The sequence below is a fragment of the Mirounga leonina genome, unplaced genomic scaffold (genome assembly GCF_011800145.1).
Source record: "Mirounga leonina isolate KUSES-001 unplaced genomic scaffold, KU_Mleo_1.0 Mir_168, whole genome shotgun sequence".
Classification (NCBI taxonomy): Eukaryota; Metazoa; Chordata; class Mammalia; order Carnivora; family Phocidae; genus Mirounga; species Mirounga leonina.
The window spans coordinates 19,457,756-19,478,833 of NW_023270426.1; the positions used below are offsets into that span (position 1 = coordinate 19,457,756).

The window sequence follows — 21,078 nt, forward strand, 5'->3', positions numbered from 1 at the left end:
AAGCAAACACGGCCGGCTGCTCGCACGGCTGTGGACGCTGTTGGCATTGCTGTGTGCCTACGTTGCTCGGGAGGATATGAAAACACATTCCCCTGCTCTCACCAGGAATCCCAAGAATTGCCTTAGGCCCCTGGAAGTGAACAAAAGATTAAAAAAAAAAAAAACTTGGACTCAGAGAGGTAAGTTGGAAAGTGCCACGGTTTTGGAGTGGGGAGGTCTGGATTCCGTAACTGGGTGACCTTGGACAAGGTGCCACATCTTCTGAAAACACAGCTATTTCCTCTGAGAAATGGGCTGATAAAACTGACCCACTCTGAGGACCGAACGAAATACATGTGAGAGCGTGAAGAAAGCTGGAGGCAGCGGTGGCCGGAGCTTCCTTGCCGTCGGCTCTGCCTCTGCTGGGCGACCAGCCACGGCGGGCCATGCTGGTCAGGGGCCGAGAAGGCCTGGGCCAGCCTCAGGGCGGCAGGGAGGACAGTATGGCATCGAGAGCGGGAAGCAGAGGTCAGGAACCGGTGTTGGGGGTGCGCGGTGAAGGGGTCTCCATGGGGAGCTGGCACGGAACGACCTGGAACGCCTGGGTTCCCACAGGGAAGCCCCGGGCACGGGGCTCTGGGCCACGGTGGGGAGGGCCAGCTGCCTTTAAGGGCACAAGCAGTAGGCTGTCACTGAGCAGGGAGCTGGGAGAGGGTGATGTGCAGAGGGCTGGCCCAGCGCTGGGGGCAGAACAAGCCAGCGGGTATTTGGCGCAAAGTCCCAGAGCAGCATTTCTGTTTGGCTCTATTCGTCTGCAGAGCAAACATTGACAGATTGGAATTCCCACTTGGGCTCTCACCAACTCAAACAGGCTTGGCCATGACTTTCAATTGATTTGCTTGGGGCAGAAGTGCTCTGCCTGCCCAGGCCTGGCTGAGGAAAGCAGGACCCTTCTCACCAGCCCCCAGCCCTTGGGTCCAGCAGAGCTGTCCCCAGATGGCTCTTTCCTCTCCATCCTGTCAGCCTGGCGGTTTGGTAGCTGCACTGGGATGCAGGGGACCTGGGCTTGAGTCTTTTGGTCACACTCAGGCCCTCCCCTAGCTCCTGTGGGAAGGATCTGGAATTCAAGGCTGGGGGTGTTTGGAAGGTGGCCGGATTTTTTTCTTTTAAACTGCTTGTTGATTCCACCAGCAGGAAGCAGTCCCTATATTATGGCGATCCAGGCAGTGAAGGAGAATATAAACTCTATTTATTCCAACAGCCCCTAGAAATCCTACACAGAGATGCTGAGAACTGCACACCTTGTGTTTCGTCAAATGTGGGTGAGACAGAACACCTCCTAATTCAAAGGGCCCTTTACTCAGTCAGACTTCGCTGTCAGTGGTCTCTCTCCCTATTTTGGTCTCTGTCCCTGGCCCCAGCTTGCCTGGGCCTGCTCTCTTGGTTCACAGGCTCTCAAGAGAGAGGATAGCTCTGAATTCTTAAGTAGGCTGCCCAGAAGGGAGAGGCGATGGCTGCCAATACGAGTCCCAGGGCTTTGGAAATGACGAGATGGGGGCTAAATGTGATGGAGACAGATTTACTACCGTGTGAGTGCCCCGCTCCTCCCCACATTCCGCACCCCCCCACCCCCGGAGCTCTGTCTGTGCTGGTCAGCCCCACGCCTCACCATCCCCGAGTTCTCTCTTTGATTTTACTCTAGACTCTGGGTGACACAGTGCTGGGGGAGTGGGGGAGAGCCAGGATGGGACAGGAGAGAGAGGAAAGAGGAGAATTCGTGCTCTCTTGATCTCCTCCGTGTTGGAGAGTCAGGGTAATGGGCAAAACAGAGAGCAAATGAGGAGACCAGTCAGTTTTGATGGGTCTACATAATCAGGAGCTGGGACAGGGAGGGAAGAAGGAAGTAAAAGCCGAGGGCCAAGAGTCAGAGACTTTTAGACAGAGGTTCTGACCCAGATGGAGTGTGAGGCTTGCAAAGGGGAGAAATGGGGATGACAGGTGTCCTTGGGGGGTGAGAACTGGGTCCTCACTGATGTTCTTTGAGAGAGGCAAGTCATGGTTGGAATCATTTAAAGATGATTTTTGGTTGCTGACTGTGCCTTTAAAAAAAATGGAACCCCCTGAATGGATTTGACCACGTGGAATCTGGATTATATTCAGGTGGCCTAAAGATCACCCTGTATAATAGAGACCTCTCAGGCTAAAATTGGGAAATGTTAAGAGGGCTTTACAAACGACCACCTGAACCCCCAAATGGGCTCAGAGGCCTGTAGGTGAAGCACCCCTGGGGGTGGTGGCACAATGTGTGGCTGGCCTTTTGCAAAATGAAACCAAAGTCTCAAAAGAAAGTGCAGAAGAAGCCGAAGGGGGATGAAGAGTCTGTCCTAGAACTCTTGGGACACTGGGGACTGACCCCATGCTCTGTACACTGGTGATGGGACAATGATGTTCTCACAGCGGGGTCCCCCCCTGCCCCACAGTTCAGCACATGTGGCCCTGGACTCCCTCCTTTCCCAGCGGTGCCTTGACACCTAGAATGGTAGTCTGAGATGAGAAGACCTCTTCACAATTTGCCACTGGACCAGGGGAGGATGTGTCCGAGCAGAGTTCAGGCCCAGGCTCCGAAGGTACAGTCCGTTCTCGTTGCTGACAGTGGAAACACCACCTTCTGTTTTGTCGGCATTTCTGCCTGCGAGATACTTTCACATACATGATCTGAATCATGTCATGACACTTAGGTATTTTTCATGATTCCCATTAAACAGGCGGTAAAACTGAGGTTTGGAAAGGTGATGGAGCCCCCAGGTCTGTACAACTAAGGAGGAAGAGCCAGGATTCGCAGCCATGCAGTGTGCCTTTTGCTCTCCCACAAAGCTGTGCACCGATCTTGTAAGGAATCGTTAGCTCCATTTTACAGGTGGGTAAGCAGGCACCCACAGGGACCATCACTTGGCCAGGATCATCATTAAAGGGCCGAGTCAGGATTTGAATGCAGGCCATACATGTACCCACTGCTCTACAGCCTCTCAGTGACCTTGGTCTTTCTTTTCAGAGCTATTTTTTGAACGTTAGAACTCAAGCCCTGAATGCCTTCCGAGCAGGCCCCGAGTCTGCAGTCTGTTGACCCAGTGTCCACTGGCTTGGCTCTGGGAGCCTCAGAGATGGAGAGCACAGCAAGAAGCAATCGGTGCACACGGATGGGTTGTGACTACAGTGCCTAATCAGGAAATTACAGCCTGGGCAGCAGAGGGTTTGGCTTAGAAGTCACCCTTCCGTGGGTTTCAGTGAAGCCAGCCCGCATGGAGGCTTGGCTGGCAGAAGGGATGTGCTGGGCAGGTGTGAGCTCGGCAGGCAGGATAAGCCAGCCTTGTCAGTGCTGTGCCCATACCCAGAAAGTTGGTCTTTCAGGTGGTGACCTTGAGGTCGGTCCTTTCTGGCTCTCTGCCTGCCTCTGCACCCATAGGTAACTCATCAGCAAGGGTAGAAGCTGTGGGCACCCAAAGGGGGCACTTTGTGAGTCTCTTGGCTTGAGTAGCTGGCTTTTCCCCTGACCCTGGAATGAGCATGCAGAAAAGGAGTGGAAATTGGCAGATGGGAAAAGCCAGTGGTAGAACTGTACGTACATGACACCCTCTGTATTTTTTTTTTTTTTTGGAAGAGGAGAAATAAATAAAACCACATATACAAAGTGGCCATAAGATATCTGTTCTCTTCCAGGTGGCAAAGATGATAGACAAAAGCTAGTACGGCCAGTGTATGAAGAATGGGCCCCCTTGTCCATGTCTGGCAGCACCCATAGGCGTGGCCTTCTCCGTGGTCTTCTCCATGACAGCATGGATGGGATTTTATGTGTGCGTTCCTGGGGCTCGCCAGATCTGTTCTTGCAGTTACCCTGATGTCCCAAATGACCAGTGCACAGAGAGCATGGATAAGGATGTTTGCAGTGGCCTGCTATAAGAGAAACACAACAAAAGAAAACAGGGCATTACCCCAAGGCCCACTGGTGAGGATGCTGGTTAAATGATTATGAATCTGTACATGTGGCCCTTAAAAATAGTGATTTTTGGATAAGCATAGATATTCTTGATACTATCCTGAGTGAAAAAAGTGGCTTCTCGAGCAACATGTGGCAGGATATAATTTCTGTAATAGCATGTGTACACATACAATGTATGTGTAAATGCACATGTATGCAGGCGGAGGGATGTCCGGGAAGATATCATCAATGGTGGTTCAGTGGTCTTGACTTCGGTCCTCACATTTTTCTCAACTTCAAAAATGTTAAGAATGAATACGTATGCTCTAATCAGGGAAAATCCCACAATATTCACCTGGAACGTAATGCTAAGCACGGGGTGGGTGGGTGCGTGCGTGTAACCACACCTGTGGCGTGTGGAAGGGCGTTCCAAGCAGAAGGAACCACGTGCACAAAAGAGTGAAGGTGTAGAGGTCTAGGGGGTTGAGCAAGTGCTGGGAGGTTGGGTTGGCCACAGCTTACAGGGTGGGGTGGGCGTTGGGGGGCTGGGGAAGTACACTGGAGCCAGATCTGGAGGACCTTGAGTGTTCGGCTTGGCAATGCGGAAGCAGGGTGGTAACCTGGCCAGCTTGGATTCCTGCTGCCTGAGAGAGGCCTTATCCCCCTCACTTGGCACATAAGACTTCCCTACTCTGTCTCCCCCTTTTTCACCCCATACCTCCCAGGGTTCCCTTTGCCAGAACTCAGTCTCCCCTCCCCTGCTGCACACCCGTTCCAGGCCTGTTTGTCCTTCAAGGCTCAGGGCCAGGCTCGCTCTCACAGGAAGCCCTCCCAGATTGCTGATTAGCCTTGATTTCTCCTTTCTCGTACTCTCACCCTTGGTCTTTTATACCTGACCTTAACTCAGACCTTAATTCCTCCACCCACAGATACTCCCTTTCCTGGCCTTAGTTGGGGAGGGCCCTGATCTGGGAGGCTTGCCCTAAGCCCTGGATGCCAGAGATGGACTGCCTGAGATGTGCCAGCTTTAGAGTCCTGGGGGATGGAGGAGGAGTGGGCAGCAGAGACCCAGGAGTGACTGGAGCCAATGTTACAGGCACTGTGCCAAGCGCTGGACATACCTTTTCACAACCGTTCCCGTTCTGCAGCTGAGGAAAGGGGGCTTGGAGAGGCTCGTGTGGCACTAAGTGGCAGGACTGAGAGTTGAACCTGTCTCACTCCAGAGCCCACACTCATAATCTCTGTGCTGTGCTTGTCTCGGGCCCTTACCCCCTGGACATCGGCTGAGCTGGGCCGACACTCAAGGTCCTCCGGATCTGGCTCCAGTGTACTTCCCCAGCCCCCCAGCGCCCACCCCACCCTGTAAGCTGTGGCCAACCCAACCTCCCAGCACTTGCTCAACCCCCTAGACCTCCACCTTCACTCTTTTGTGCACGTGGTTCCTTCTGCTTGGAACGCCCTTCCACACGCCACAGGTGTGGTTACACGCACGCACCCACCCACCCCGTGCTTAGCATTACGTTCCAGGTGAATATTGTGTGATTTTCCCTGATTAGAGCGTACGTATTCATTCTTAACATTTTTGAAGTTGAGAAAAGTGTGAGGACCGAAGTCAAGACCACTGAACCACCATTGATGATATCTTCCCAGACATCCCTCTGCCTGCATACATGTGCATTTACACATGGGGCCTCCCTGCACCTTGCTGCCCCGGGCCCAGGGGACACGGACTTCAGGGTGGAAAGGAGATGCCAGGTCACTCAGGTGGTAGCTCCTGACCCAGTGGAGGACCTGGGGGCATCGCAGCAGCCCTGCTGAGGCCTGGGGGGGGGGTCATCATCCCCCATGAAATAAAGCAAGATGCTTCCCTGTAGGGCCGGCTGGCAGGGGTGCCGTGGGGGGAGTGTGAAGGGGAGGGAGGCTGAGCCTGTGAGACTCTCCAAGCATAGGTGGTCAGTGAGATGAGACAGCCTACCTGAAAGCCTTACATACTGGTCACATCCAGGGTCTCTGCAAACCCTGACACTGAACCTCATGAGGCAAGCAGGCAGGCCCAGTGCCCATTTGACAGAGTGGGACACTCAGGCTCCACGAAGGGAAGGCCAGGCCCCAGGGACGAGCCCAGGCCAGGGACTAGAAGCCAGGAGGGCCCTGGCCTCCCCCAGGCACCTTGACCAGCCACAGCTCTGCTGGTATCCTTCCCTTGTTGGGCTGGGCGAGTCACTGTGACCCTAGGGGCTCCTGGGGGCGGCCTCAGCGGCCCCACCCTGGGCTCTGGATTGTGGGGAGAGTCAAGGAGCTTTGGAAGGGTGGGCACCGAGCTCAGGAGAGGCCAGGCGTTCACCATGAATAGTGTGTGCCCGTACTCAGTACCAGCCTGGGCGACTCAGAAGAAGCGTGAGCTTGGGGGAGAGAGGAGGGGTCCTTGGCCACACCCTGTGTGTGTGTGTGTGTGTGTGTGTTGGGGGTGGTGTTTCATGTAAATCTGTCCTTTATTAGATTGGGTTTATCCACAGGGACAGAGAGGTATGTGCATGGAAAGACTGCAGTAAGGGTGAGGATAAGCGTCCATCCCAGTGTGTCCTGGAAAGTTCCCAGATAGGCCACAGGAGGCAACAGTTTGGGGAAACCCTTGTCAGGCCCTGCCACAGCCTGGCGAGCGGCAAAGTGGCCGGCTGCTTTGTGGCTGCAGTGTCTTCGGGGGTTTGCCAAGCACTTTCCGTGAAGTCACGGGGACGTTAAGCCCTTGGTTCAATTAAATGGGTTAATATGCTCTGTCTGATTCTGAGGAATAATAATAATATAATGGGATAATAGCAATAACAGTGCTGTTAGCTGTGGTTGTTACACGTGCCTGCACTGTCCCAGGCACAGAGGGGAAAGTGCGGCATGCGTTCCCGCACACTCAGGCCTCATTTTCCTCTCATAAAACCCCATTCTTCAAAGCCTCCCCAGCCCAACTCCCTATATCCATTTTCAGGACAAATTACGAACACTTAAAAAAAATTGGTCCATTTTGTGTGAAAGCCAAGTCCAAATTACTGTTACTTTCCCCTTTATGTTTTCAAATTTAAAAATGAGTAGGGGTGGGGAGCTGAGGGGGGGCGCAGGGGGGATGGAGAGAGGTGGAGAGGGGGGAGCAGGGGAAGGAGGGAAAAAATGTATGAACGAAGGAGAAAAAATAAGCCTTCTTGTTTCAGTAAGAATGTATTTCTGGAATGATGTTTCAGTTTACTCAGGCAGAAAAATTAGAAATGGTGTGCTTATTAAGCAGGCTAAGTAAGCATGACTATTTTTAGTAGTGTAGTAAAACCTTGGTAATTTGGACCTCTTTAATAAAGATTCCATGATCACGCTGGCTGGCAGGCACACCCTACGTGCGTGTGTGTGTGTGTGTGTGTGTGTAGGCAAGGTATGAGTGCAAAGAGGTTGCTGAGTTGGAGGACTGGGAGGGGGCAGGGGGTGCAGCCAGGGGACACAGGGGAGAGGGATAGATTCCCTGCCTATGACAGCCATTTTTTAAACTCTGAGCCCTCTTTGCTTAGCAAAAAAAAAGGAGCATTACAAATGATTCTTCTCTCTGAACGTTCCTCTTGGCACCTATTAATTTGACATCCATTTAAAGAAGAATGTATTTCAAAACAAAAATTTCACTTGGGTAGAAATCTGACAGTAAAGGTTTACTTGACACTTGTCACACGGGCTTGCCCCTAAATGAGGCTGAATTCTGAGGGTTGACACGTCATTGCAGGCAGGTGATGACTGACACCTTCGGGGTGAGGGAAGGGTCCCGCAGGCACGCCCCTCCCCATCCTGTGGATCACAGGTCTTGGTATATTTAAAGTAATATTTGTTGTTTCATGTCACCTTTACAAAAGAAATACATGCTCAGTGCAAAAAGCTTGGAAAGGACAAATGAAAAAAAAGTCCCTCATTTCCCACCACCCCGAGGTAGCTGGTGTTAACACTTTGTGCACATCCAGAAACTTCCCTGTGCGTATATAAGAGCAAAAATGGTACAGTGCTTAAATACTGTTTTATAGCCTGTCTTGTTTAGTTTTCTTACAGAGAAGCTCAGTTAAAAAAAAAAAGAGGCAGCGGCAGACCTGTTATTTAACATTCGGCTAAACTGATCGAGAACAACCATCCACACCAGTTCTCTCTTGGTTGCAAAATAGACACTCGGTAGGGGAAGTGTCCTCATGGGGTCCCACTGCTGCAGTGCACGAAGGGATGGAGAATGGGGCGAGGGCCACGGGGGGTGGGTCAGCTGTCCTGGGGGCTTGCATGGGGCTGCTAGTTAAAGAGGGCTGCAGGGAATTGTTTTCCGATCGACAGCAGACCAGCTGTGGCTGTGGGCTTGGCCCCTGAGCGTCCTGGGCACCAGCCCCTGCCCGCCTCTCTGGAGAAGGTCGGGGCATAAACACAGGTACACCTTTTTATAAAAAGGTTCTGGTCAAATACGTGAAATTTACCATGTTAACCTTTTAAAAGTAGATCGTTCAGTGGCATTTACTATATTCACATTGTTGTGCAACCATCACCACTGTCCATCTTCAGAACATTTCATCATCCCAAAATGAAGCCCCATACCCATTCAACAATGACTCTCCCCTCTCCCCCTGTCTCTGGCAACCACCGTCCTATTTCCTGTCTGCATAAATTTGCCTACTCTAGGTACCTCAGATGAGTGGAATTCCAGTAGTTGTCTGGCTTATTTCACTTTAGTATAATGTCTTCAGGGTTCGTCCATGTCATAGCAGGTGTCAGAATATCCTTTTGTTTTAAGGCTGAATAGTATTCCATTGTATCCCTGGACCCCATTTTGTTCATTCATCTGTTGATGGACAGTTAGGTGGCTCCCACATTTTGGGATTGTGAATAATGCTGCTATGAGCACGAGTGTACATGTTTCTTTTTGAGTCCCTGCTTTTGTTTCTTTTGGGTAAATACCCAGAAGTGGGAATCGCTAGATCATATGGTAATTCGATGTCTAATTTTTTGAGGAACCGCCATACTGTTTTCCAGAGCAGCTGTACCATTTACGTTCCTACCACCAATGCACAAGGGCTCCAATTTCTCTACGTCCTTACCAACACTTGATATCTGGTTTTATTCCTAATGGATGTGTAGCAGTATCTCACTGTGGTTTTGATTTGCGTTTACCTAATGAGTAGTGATGCTGAGCATCTTTTCATGTGTTTATTGGCCATGCATCTATCTCCTTTGGGGAGATGTCCATTCAAATCTTTGGCCCATTTTTGAATTGGATGGTTTGTTTTTTTGTTGATTCACTTTAAAAAAAAAGATTTATTTATGTATTTATTTGAGAGAGAGTGGGGGTGAGGGACAGAGGGAAAGGGAGAGAGAGAATCCCAAGCGGACACCCAGCTGAGCGAGGAGCCCGTTGCAGGGCTCAATGTGGGGCTCCATCTCAGGGCGCCAAGATCACGACCTGAGCCGAAACCAAAAGTCGGACGCTTAACTGACTGCGCCACCCAGGCGCCCCTGTTGATTCACCTTTATTTATTTTATTTTATTTTTTAAAAGATTTTATTTATTTGACAGAGAGAGACACAGCGAGAGAGGGAACACAGCAGGGGCAGTGGGGGAGAGAGAAGCAGGCTTCCCGCCAAGCAGGAAGCCCAATGTGGGGCTCGATGTGGGGCTTGATGTGGGGCTCGATCCCAGGACCCTGGGATCATGGCCTGAGCCGAAGGCAGACGCTTAACGACTGAGCCACCCAGGCACCCCGTTGAGTCACCTTTAAAAGCAGTGCCCAGAGCTGCCTGTGCTGAGAACAAGGAATAAGTGTGTGTGGAGGAAGGAAAGAAACAAGAGAGAGGAGAGAAAGGAGCAGGGAGAGGGAGAAAGGGCCAAGACCTGTTTCGTGGAGGGAGGGGTAAGGGAAGGCAGCCCCTGAGTTCTTTTATTCAACAAACGTTTCTCTGAGCGTGACTGCGCAGACGCTTCCCCAGGCGCTGCGGTTCACACCTGTTGGCCTGGGCATGCTGACTCTGTGATGGCAGCCCCTGCCCAGCTGCCAGTGCCCTGCCCCCAGGAGGCTGTGTCCACACTAGCGAGGGCTGTGGGCTCTGTGGTCTGGGGGGGACCTGAGTCCCTAAAAGCTGTGTGCCCTTGGACAGGTTATGTGATGTGCTTGAGCCTCAGCTTCCTCATCTATAAAATGAGACGAAGAAGAGAAATAAAATATGTCTGGTGCACAGCAGGGGATAGTGCAGGGTGAGATGTGGCCACGGGATGGAGAGAGCCAGAGCAAGCTTTCCTCCACCCCCTTCCCGATGCAGCTTCCTGCACCCTGACCTGCTCCTCTGCAGCGTCTCTCTGCCCTGGGTCACAACCCCCCCCCCCCAAGCCTGGCTGGGCTCTGGTGGCTGAGTGTCCTGAAGTTCCTATAGCCACTCAGTAGATGGGCACCTGCTCTGGGCAGCACCAGACTACTGGGAGGCCAGGTCCAGGGCCCTGCAAAGGCAACACAGGAGTGTGAAGAGCGGGGTGGTGAGAGGGGCAAGGAGCCAGGCCTTGCTGGCTACCCCTAGTAGCCAAGTGAGCTCAGTGGAGGCCAATCCTGGGGCCTGGGGCCTTTTCTTTTTCTCTCCCAGAGCACACCTGAGTCCAGCTTCTCGACGGGAATCGACATGAATTATAATTGTTTATCCTTCCCCCCAACCCCCTGCCGCCCAATACAAATGTCAAGGGAGTGTACAGCAGTGGAGGGGACCATGGACCTGGGTCCCAACTCTGTCCCTCATTCCCTGTGGCATCACGGGTGAGCTGTTGATTCTCTCTGAGCCTCGGTGTCTTCCGGCGTAAGGATAAGAGGCCCCTCTCTCCCCTGAGGAGTGAGCACTGTAATTGTTATCAAGTGCTTCTCGGGGCCTGGCGCTCGGTAAGGGGCTGATGTTAGCTATCAGTAAGATGAGAGAACACAGAGTGTCCAGGCCTCTTTATCCCATGTTGCAGGGAGTCCTTAGAGGAGAATTCTGGGGTGATTGCCCCCTCTGCTCCCCCGGCTCATCTCTCCGAGTACTGCCTGCCCATGTGCCTCTCCCCAGGCCCAGTGGACAGCAGTTCCTCAGGGCCTCCCAGGCCCTGGCACTAGGACACCGGGCTGGGTTCCCAAGGGTCCAAGTCCAGGATGGGTCCCCGGGTGGGAGGCAGTGGGGAAGGCAAGTCGGTGGGACTGTCAGTCAGGACTCACACCCACGACACCCAGCCAAGCTGGAGGGAAAACCAAGTTGCGCTCCAAAGGACATTTTCAGAAATGACCCGTTGAGAAACTCAGAGAAGCCCTACTAACGTGGAAAGCGGGGAACAGGGCCCCCAAGGGGAGAGGCAGACTAACAATCACACTGCCACCACCATCAGTAATAACTCTCTGCCGGCCCCACAACTAATGTCTGATGTGTTATCTCCTTTAATCCTTCAAACAACTGTGTGAAGGGATTGTTATTCCCTTTTATGGAAGAGGAAACAGGCTCAGAGACATGGTGTCTTATCCAAGGCAACTCAGACGTGGAGCCAGAACTCAAACCCTTGCTCTCAAAGACCACAGCGAAGCTTCCTCTGGATGCCAGAGCGGAGTCACGGCCCCGGGAGATGGGGAGGCCGGTGGGCACGACCCATCCTTCCCGTCTCGTGACTGAGGCCCTGCTGCACTGTCACAGGGGGGCAGCAGGCTCGGGCAGGCGGCGCTGAAGGACGGCACACAGCCACCTCCGGGGCCTGGACTCCCAGGGCAGTGCCCCCTCCAAGGCAGATCTTCCAGCTGTGACTTCCCCTCCCCTTCTGGACGACTCTGGCAGCTGTCCTCAGGGATGCCATGGCCCCAGGGGAGGCCCCCAGCCTGGCTGGGGCCCTCAAGCTCGGGGAGGGAACTCGGTTCCTCTCAGTGACCGGGGACTCTGGTGGTTGTGCGTTTTCCTTTGGTGCCCATAGTGCCTGCAAAGCAGTGCTGGGCACCCGCCTCAGGCCCGCCTGTTTCTAATTCATAACTGCTCTAAGCCTGCAGCAGCCCTTTGGGGCTTTCGGCACCAAGCAAGGACCAAATCTGCTTTTCTCTTTCCTGGGGTTAGTCCCGGGTAGCCAGTAGAAATCACGATCTCTTGCAGGCCAGACTCCTCCCCCTCCCCACCATGTTGCCCGTGGTGCTTGGCATGGGGCAGCCCGGTGCAGACGGTAGAGTGGCCCCAGACTGGGCTGGAATCCACTCCATCACTTCCTGCTGTGGACCTTGGCCAAGTGACCTGACCTCTCTAAGCCTCAGGGACCTCATCAGGGAAAGGGGATAATGAGAACTCTTCCTCCTAGGGTTGGCGTGCAGGTAAAGGGGCTGATCCGTGAGGAGTGTACGCTTAGCCCTGGGCCCTGGGCCCCAAAGGGGCGGAAGAAATGAGAGCGCTCGCTGTTCAAGACAGAGCCGCCTCTGCGCAACAGCCTGGCCTGAGCACCCTGTTCGAGGCAGACCTCTCATTTTTTTCTGACTCACAGCACCCTGTTCTTGTTCTTCAAAAGCACTCAGCCCAGTTTGTAATTATACACATGTTTGTTTACTTGTCCATGAGAGCAGGGACCGTCTGTTTCCCAGCGCTCAATCCCGAGCGCCAAGGACAGGAGCACAGCAAATGTTGCGTGAATGAATGACACTCCTTTCCCGGTCTTCAGGCAGAGGAGGACTAGGGCTCTTTGCCTTTTGTCAGAGGATTGGACTTTCAGAGCCCCCCTATATTCCTCAGCCTTCTTTCAGAGATGATCCTGTGGCGGCTACAGCTGGGAAGGGCTGGGTGCTACCACTCCTGTCTACACCACAGAACAGCCGGGTCAGAGGAGCTGGGGGGACCGCACAATAGGGTCTCACGCACACCTTGTTGGCCGTGGTCCTTGATGGGTGATGGGGACGTTCTGGGACTGCTTCTGCCCTGCCACCTATATCTGCGGCTGTTTGGTCTGGGGCCCCAAAGCCACACTGAGTCTCCACCAGAGCCCCTTGTCGGCCATGTCACCTGAGGCCGGGCCTGACTTTCAGGAGAGGCCTCTCTGCCTCCCTTTTTCCTCCAGTCCCATCTCCTAGGTCTCTCCTGCCTTCTGCCCTCAACTGAGACCAGGGCCCCCTGGCCTTGGCAGATGTGTGAGGCTGGGGGAGGCACTTTGAGTCCAGATGTGATTGTGTTTATGTTTCCAGAGTGAGGGGTTTCCAGAGAGTGAGGGGTCAGAGCTCTGGACTGGAGCCGTTGGGGGAGGGGTGGTCTGGCTCCAGCCCCCTGCCCCAGCCTTCCCTCCCCCCACCTCCCTCCTCTGGCCTGTGTATCTGGCCCTGTCCTCAGAACCCCACACTGTAAGTCCTACAGCATCAGGCTGGGCCATCCTCCAGGAATGACCCTTCCTCACTCCTCATCTAAATGTGGGAAGATGGGTGGAAAGATGCTTTGGAACATAAAGACTGTGGACTCCCCTGTGACCTTGGCCCAGCCGCAGAGCATGGTGAAGTCTCGGTTCCATCACCTGTATAACAGGGACAACACTCCTGCCCTCAGAGGCGGTGTTGACCTGGTTTGAGAATGTGTGCACAGGGCTCTCCAGCTATTAGCTGGTGATTAAGCCCATGGCTGTGCCCCACTCCCATCTAGGGCTTGCCGGGGGTCCGGCTCCAGGCCAGTGCCAATCCCAGTCACAAGGTGAGTCTGAAGCAGAATACCCACCCCTCTGCAGCTGCAAACATCTTGTTTTGCCATCGGAAGTGACTGACTTAAGGGAAGCAGAATATTACAGGCACTTTACAGGCTGGTCTTGTTCATCATTTCCAAAGCCTGGGGAGAGTGGAAGCACACTCAGCCTCCTTCCCGTACCTTGGGGTGGAAGGGAAGGGAGATGTTCATTCTGTGCCATGGACGCTTTCTCCAGCACACCGAGCGGGATTTCCGCAGGGGGGAAAGCTGAGGGAGGCCCTGGCTAGACACTGGTGGATCCTGCATCCAGTCCTCCTGGAACAAGGTGGGAGTACTGGGCCCACAGGAGAAAAGACAACCCCAGGACTGAAGGAGCTCTGGGCGGCCCTCACCCCAACTCTCCGGGTGGACAAGGGCCACACAGCACCCCGAGGGCTTGGGGGTTCCCGCGGACACAGCTTGGGAAGAGCCTGCAGAGTCGGGCAGCCGCGGAAGTGGGGGTGCTGGCTAGGGCGCCGAGCACAGCGCCGAGACTGAGCTGTCCCGCCGGTGAGCCCCTGGTGGGCTCGGAGCTCCGGACGGGGGCCCTCACGGAGCGGGGCTGAGCAGGTCAGGAACTGTGGTGGGAAGAGAGAGCGCCTCCCACTCCACCAGGAGGCGGCCGCTGAGCTCCTCTCTTACCCCACAGGGCCCATGGTGGCGCCGTTCCCTTCCTACCCGCCTCCCTCCTCAGTGGAATGAAGCAGTCGCGGCTCGGCAGAGGTTAGCACGCTTGTACTATGGTTTTAATAGACGTACATGGACAAGTCGATATAGACAGATTTATAATTCTATACAGTCAGTCCGACATACACAGGGACGCTGTAAACAGGGGCGCGGGCCGGAGAGCGGGTGTGCAAAGTGGGCGCGGCGAGGGGGGGGGCCTGGCCGCGCCCCGAGCTCTCCCGGCTCGACTCTTGCACGGCGGGCGGCGAGGAGGGGGCTCTTCGCCGGGCCAAGGGGGGCACCTCCTAGCCCGGGAGCGTAGAGGAGGGTCTGGGCCTGTGGCGAAACTTGGGCAGGGGCGCCCGGGGTGCTCGGAGACGAGCCCACCCCATTCTCCCGCCACGTCCGCACCGCCAGCTGGGGCTCCGTAGCCTTAAAATAGGACTCCGGTGCTCGGGGCTGCCGAGGGTTCTCGGGGCGCGCCGCGGCCGCGTGCGGCTCCACAGCGAGTCCCCGAACCCAGGCTGGGCGCCATCATCCCCGACCCAGCGCCCGCTCCAACTCGGATCCGAATCGAGCTAAGGTACGCTCGGCCGGGCCCAGCCTGGAGGGGGAGCCTCGGTTCGCACGGGGCCGGGGCCGGCCTGCGCGGGCTCCGCGCGTCCAGTTCGCAGGCGCGGCCGCTCCTCCCGGGGCCAGCGCGGTGGGCACGCGGGCTCCGAGGGCGTCCTCCTCGGCCCGCCGGCCTCCCGTGCCGCGCCCCCTCCGTGCGACGGCCCGCCCGGCCCGAGGGAGCGAACACACCACCCGCGCCATCCCGAGGGAAATTGCAACTCATCCGTTTTTTCGCAGCACTTTTCTCCGACGTCTTTTTGTTTCGTTTCGTCTGGTTTGGGAGGGCAGAGCGGGGTCCAGAAAAAGCAAACACACAACCAGCCCGGAGGTGGGGAGGTGGGGAGGAGAGGGCTGCGCGGGCGCAGGGGCCGCGGCGTGCTAGGTCCTCCGCGCCGCCCCCGCCCCGGCCCGCCCCGGCCCGCCCCGGCCCGCCCCGGCCGTGGGCCCGCGGGGCCTGGCGGGCCGGTCAGCTGTTGTACTGGCACGCGTTGAGGCCCGAGGCCGGGCCCTGCAGGCCGCCGTAGCCGAACGACGAGTGCTGCTTGGACTTGAGCCGCAGGCTGGCCAGGCTCGAGTTGCACGTGTCCCGGTAGACGCTGTAGGGCGAGGCGGGCGTGCCGTACGGGCAGGCGCCCGGTGACATGGCCGAGTTAAGCGAGGAGCCGGTGAGGTTGTTGATGTTGTTGAGGCCCGAGTTGGGCATGCCGGGCACGGCGCCGGGGCCCATGCTGGACGGCATGGTCATGGAGGAGATGGAGCTGGGTGCCGAGAACATGGACTGCGAGGACAGCGGGCTCATGGAGTTGAAGAAGGTGAAGCTCTTGGTGGAGAGCGGCGCTGGCGCCAGGCTCTTGGCGGCCCAGTTGTTGTAGGAGTAGCCGGCGGCGTACACGTCCTCGTAGGGCTGCACCAGGCCGCTGAACTGCGGCACGTAGCCGCCCTTGCACAGGTCCAGCTGCTGGTTGCGCTCGCGCTTCCGCCACTTGGCTCGCCGGTTCTTGAACCAGACCTGGGGAGGGGGCAGGAGAAGGGTCAGGGCTGCCGAGGGCGGGAAGGCCCCTCCACCTCCACCCCCTCCGCCCCCTCCACCCCGAGCCCGCCGCCGCCGCCGCCTTCCCTCGGAAGAGCGTCTCCTTTCTTCGTGATTTCCGCCCCTGCGGGCCGCGCTCCTTAATGGTTCCTTTCCTGTCCCCAGAAAACATTTCGTCGTTCCCCTTTTCTGATCCATATCCACTCCCCCAAGTTAAATCTGATGTCTTCTCCTAATATGGGTCCATCCTCTTTTGTTTTAGCGAATATTCGTTTGCTTTCTTTCTCTCTCAACCAGTCCATCGGTCCCGCCTTCTCCCCTAAAGGGGTCCCGGTCTGTCTCCTAAATATTCCATTTTTTTCCTTCTCCCTCCCATACAAGAGGTATTTTTCTTCCCTGAAATATAGATCTTCTGACTCCCTTTATTCTATTATTTCATTCCTCAAATAGTCCGTATCCATATTTACTGGGAATCTTTGATATTCTCATTTCTGCCCCAAATGTTTATTTTCTTTTGGTCCACCCCGCTATCTGAACTGCTTTCTTTTCCCTCAGTCCATTTTCTCCGTTATCCCTCATTTTTGATCCTTTTGATTCTCCCAATATTTAGTTTCCCCTTTCTTCCCAAATATCTGACCATCACTGTTTCTCTTAAATAGTTGATTCTTTATTTTTCTCAAATATTTGATCCTTTTGCCCTTAAATATTTTATTTTTCCTGCCACCTAAATATATGCCAAATATGTTTGTCTGCAAATATTTAATTTCCTTTCACTTCTTACTAGTTTCTCTCTAATCTCCCCTCCACTTTCTCCCACAAAATTTAGTAAGAACCTGTTCTTTCCCAACTCCTGGTCCTTGCCCATCCTCTCCTATCCTCCTACTGTATGCCTTCTCTCCTCCGAAGCCCTCCTCCAGCCCTGGGCTGACTTTCCTGAGCTAGCTGCCGACCCCCACATCTCAGCCCTTTCCAATCCCTGGCACTGACATTGCCTGATTCCACCCCCACACCACCCCTACCACCATAAACCTGGGCAGGATTAGTGAGTTCTGGATTACTGAGTGTTGTCTTCACTTGAGTCCCACTGGTCTGGCCAGCCTGACGGGAGGGGCAAGAACTTGGGTTATAGGAGGGAGTCACCAGGCCAGGTAGCACTTTGGGCTGGCTTGGGACGTCCTCCCAGTATCTGATTAAATATTTGCGTACTCAGAAATGATTCTCTTGCTGCTCTGGCAAGAGAACCTCTATGCTCTTGTCTTTACTGGGAACCAAAGGGCAAGGAGAGGGAGGGTGCAGTCTGGTCACGGGTCAGAGATCTTACATCTCCAAAGGGACTCGGCCTGAGGGTCACTCTTCCACCAGAGCTGCTCCTCCTTCACCTGACCCCAGCCTTACAGGAAGGGGCAACAGGGAAAGGGTCCAGCTACTCACTGGCTGACCGGCTGGAGACGAGTCAGGTGGGGACTACGCGGAGGTTCTGGAGAAGCAGGCTGTGGTTGGGATCACTGCCCCAGGAGGTTCTGAGCCTCCAAGCCTAGGTACCCTTCAGGCCTCTGCCAGGTGGCCAGGCAAGGCCTGCCTTTCCCTTTCATTTTCGGGGGGAAGTCGCCAGCAGCTCCGAGGTCCCCATAGGCGGGAATCCTCTGTGCAGTCTAAGGCCGTAACATCTGAGTGGGCCCTGGGCCCTGCAGTGCAGGGGAAATCCCCCTGGGGCCACAGATCTTGGGGTGAAGCTGCAGTAGAGCCTGAGGGTCAGGTAGGATACCAGGCGGCAGCAGCCCAGGGGCACCATCCACCCAAGGGCTTAGCAGCAGCCGGGGACACCGGGCCTAAAGTGGAATCTTCAATGGCGGAGGGAGGGAGCAGGTCTGAGTGGCGGGACAGAGACAAAGTCTGCGCGCGAGGACTGCGGCGGAGGTGGCCAGCAGCCCTGGGCGCGGGTCGCCTTTTAGGCGTGCACGCTGCGCTCACCCTCACGCGCGGCTCGGTGAGGTTGGTCCACACAGCGATCTCCTCCCGCATGCTCATGTCGGGGTAGCGGTTCCTCTGGAACGTGGCCTCCAGCTCTTGCAACTGCTGGCTTGTGAAGTGCGTGCGTTGCCGCCGCTGCTTCTTTTTCTTGGCCGGGTCCTCCCCGCCGCCGCAGCCTGCGCCTCCCGCGCTGCTGTCCTCCGGCCCCTTGACTTCGCCGCTGCGCTCCTTCTCTGAATCGGGCAGGACAGGCCCCAGTCACCTTGGGCTTATGCCCGTTTGCACCCCGTCCCGCCTCCACCGAAGCGCCTGCCATCAGCGCTGGCGGCCCTTCTTCCCGCTAGGGGCCCTAGAACTGTCCCCACTGGAAAGAGCCTGCTGGCTGCCTGATCGTCTGTAGTCACCTTTGGTCGGTCGTGCCCCGAAGAGCCCAGGAACCGGAGGCACAGGCCTAGGGTCCTGGCTGGGCAGAGCCTGCTCTTGCAGCTGGGCTCAGGCTCAAGCCCGACTGCCTGTGTCACCCGCAAATGTATGAAATTTTGAGGTTTTTGGGGGGTCTAAATCTGGGGGGGTCTCTCTGCTTTTCTGAACTAGGATCACATCTTTCCAGCCTGAAGCTAGTGGGTCGGGGGAGCAGGGGCTGTGGCCTGCAGCCCCCCTCCGCCCCCGGACTCTCTTCTCCCCAGGGCTGTGTGGGAGCCACACTGGGCAGGCACAACACAGCTGTGTTCTCGGCCTCTGCTCCAAGCCTCAAGTCCAGAGGCCCAGAAAATCCCTCAGGTGGCAGCCCAGACCGACAGACTCTGTCTAGGTGACCTGGGGCTCTAGCCTCTCACTCTTTCAAGCTACGCAAAACACATTTAGTCACAGACACACTGAAACAAAAAGACAAAATTTAAAAACAAAACATAGAAGCCCATATAAACGCAATTCTATCCTAACACCATGGAAAGGCTCACAAACTCTTAAAAATAGGCAGGTAGGAACACAGAGCAAATGCGAATTAAGAAGGCAAAAACCTCCGTGAAAACACACCCCTAACTAAATCCAGTGCTGTACGGGTATAAACTCCAGGCGCGCACACACACATTTATTTCTCTGGGATTTAAATAAAAACAAACTTAATGTACTGTTGTAGATAGATTTTTTTAACCCCTGCCTAATAATGCCCTTTCTAGAGATAATTTTTAAGTACCGGAGAAATACAGCACTATAATTAGATAAATTATCAAATTAACCCCGCTGCAAATGGATTTTGAAAAAAAAAAAAAAAATCCCGGAGAAACGCGCCATTTTGGATTGACTTTTAAAAAATCTCCCCAAGAATAATGTTGCATGTAGAGATTTTAAATTCCAGAGAAGCATGTCTAGTGTAGTAATTCTTTTTATATCGAAAATTACAGTTAACATTTTAAATATGTCCTCATAGATTTGGTTTTAAAAAGCAATCTACCGCTGCATATTTCTCTGGGTTTTAAAAGTAAAAACCAACCAAAGGCCACGCTTAAAACTTTTGGAAAACAAAAGTACAGTTCAGCGTTGTTTTTTAGCCAAGCAAACAGACCCTCTCAGAGAAAAGTCACTTAGGGATGCAAAACAGAAACAAATAGAGATTAAAAACGCGTAGAGAAACACTCAGCGGTGGATTAAGAAATGAACGCTGCAGAGGCGCCCGCGGCCCGGGGAGCAGGGAGCTCTGCCGCAGCGCCGAGTTGGGACGGCGAGCGCGCGAGCCAAACCGAGACCCCGGCGGCTCGGCCGGGCCGAGGATTAGCCGCGCTGCTGCCCGCACCGCCCCGCCGGCCCAGCTCGCCGCCAGCCTGGGGAAAAAAGCTTGAGCTCGGACAAAAAGGCAGCGCCGAGGGAGACGTGCCCGAGCCGAGTCAGGGCCCTGGCTGGCGGCCTGGCGGCTCCCGGGCCCCGCGGCGCACGTGGGGCCGGGCTCCCTCAATGAGGGGCTCCTGCCCGGAGCCCAGCCGCACCCCTTGGCCCGTTCGCCCTCGCTGTCCTCTGCCTTCTTTTTACTTGAGGTTGTCCACCCCCCCGCCCCAGTTTGTTTTCTGACTTTTCCCGCCACCCCTTCTCTTCGATTTCTCCCTCTCGATCTGTCGCCCACTGCCTGTCCGGGTGTGTGCCCCCATCTCTGTCTCTCTGGGCGCTTTCTCTCACCCGCCGCCCCATTCCTTTCTCGATCTACTCCTCTCCTGCGGTCTGAGCGGCCCCTGGGCACCCAGTTGCGCAAACCGAATTTTATTTCCCTGTTCTCTTTGCTTCTGAACAAGAGGGGCTGTCAGTCCGACCCTCCCGTTGTAGGTGTGTGCATCTGCCGGTCTCTTGGCGCGTGGGGACCGGGTGGAAGTAAAGCTCTGAATTTCGTTTTATAAAGCGTGTAAATTTCCGCGTTCACCCTCAGTCCGAGAACGAGAAAAGAAAAGGTCCTGACGCTCCTGGGTGTAGAGGGAGCCCGACTACGCGGCGCGCGCTCCAGGCCCTGCTCCCCGCTCCGTGCGCCCGGCTCGGCTCGGTGCGCGCCTCGCGGGGAGCCGCGCTTACCTGGCAGCTCCGTGTCGGACGACTCGCTGGCGGAGTTCTCGAGCGGCTCGCGGGGGTCGGCGGCGCGGGCCAGGTGGAAGGCAGGCCCCATGTCGTGCGGCGGCGGCGGCGGCCGGAGTCCCTCCGGTAGCCGCTCCAGGCTCATGCCCCCCTTGAAGGCGTCCATGGAGGCGGGGACCGCGGCGGGCGCTCCAGGGGCCGGGGCTGGGCGCGCCCGGCCGCCCTGGCTGCGACCTGCGGGGACAAGAGTACGGCGCCTAAGCGGCTGCCCCCCAGGGCTGCCCGCGCCCGCAACGACGCCGCGCCTGCCCCATGGACCGCCCGGGGCTGCGGGGCCAGGCGGGCGGCAGCGGCAGCGGTTTCTCGCGACCGGATGCCCGGCTTCGCGCTCCGCGCTGCGCTCCCGCCGCTCGGGCCTCTGCCGCCCGCCCGGCCCCGGCTTCGGCTCCCGATCCGGGGCCGGTTTCTAAGGCTCCGGACGGCGCCGGCAGAGGCTGTCTTAAAGCGACAGCGCGCACCGCCAGGTTCCAGCAGTCCCTGCGCCAGGGGTGGTGGGTGGGGTG

General features: G+C 55.8%; 1 protein-coding gene across 1 annotated transcript; it reads right to left on the reverse strand.

The window, feature by feature from the left end:
• Positions 1-15,424: 15,424 nt before the first annotated feature.
• Positions 15,425-20,685, reverse strand: PITX1 (paired like homeodomain 1). Its single transcript, XM_035015087.1, has 3 exons — positions 20,516-20,685; positions 17,963-18,195; positions 15,425-15,970 (listed from the first exon to the last, which is right to left on the reverse strand). The coding sequence occupies exons 1-3, from the start codon at positions 20,679-20,681 to the stop codon at positions 15,428-15,430; spliced, it is 942 nt and encodes a 313-aa protein (XP_034870978.1). The 5' UTR covers positions 20,682-20,685; the 3' UTR covers positions 15,425-15,427.
• Positions 20,686-21,078: the final 393 nt, after the last annotated feature.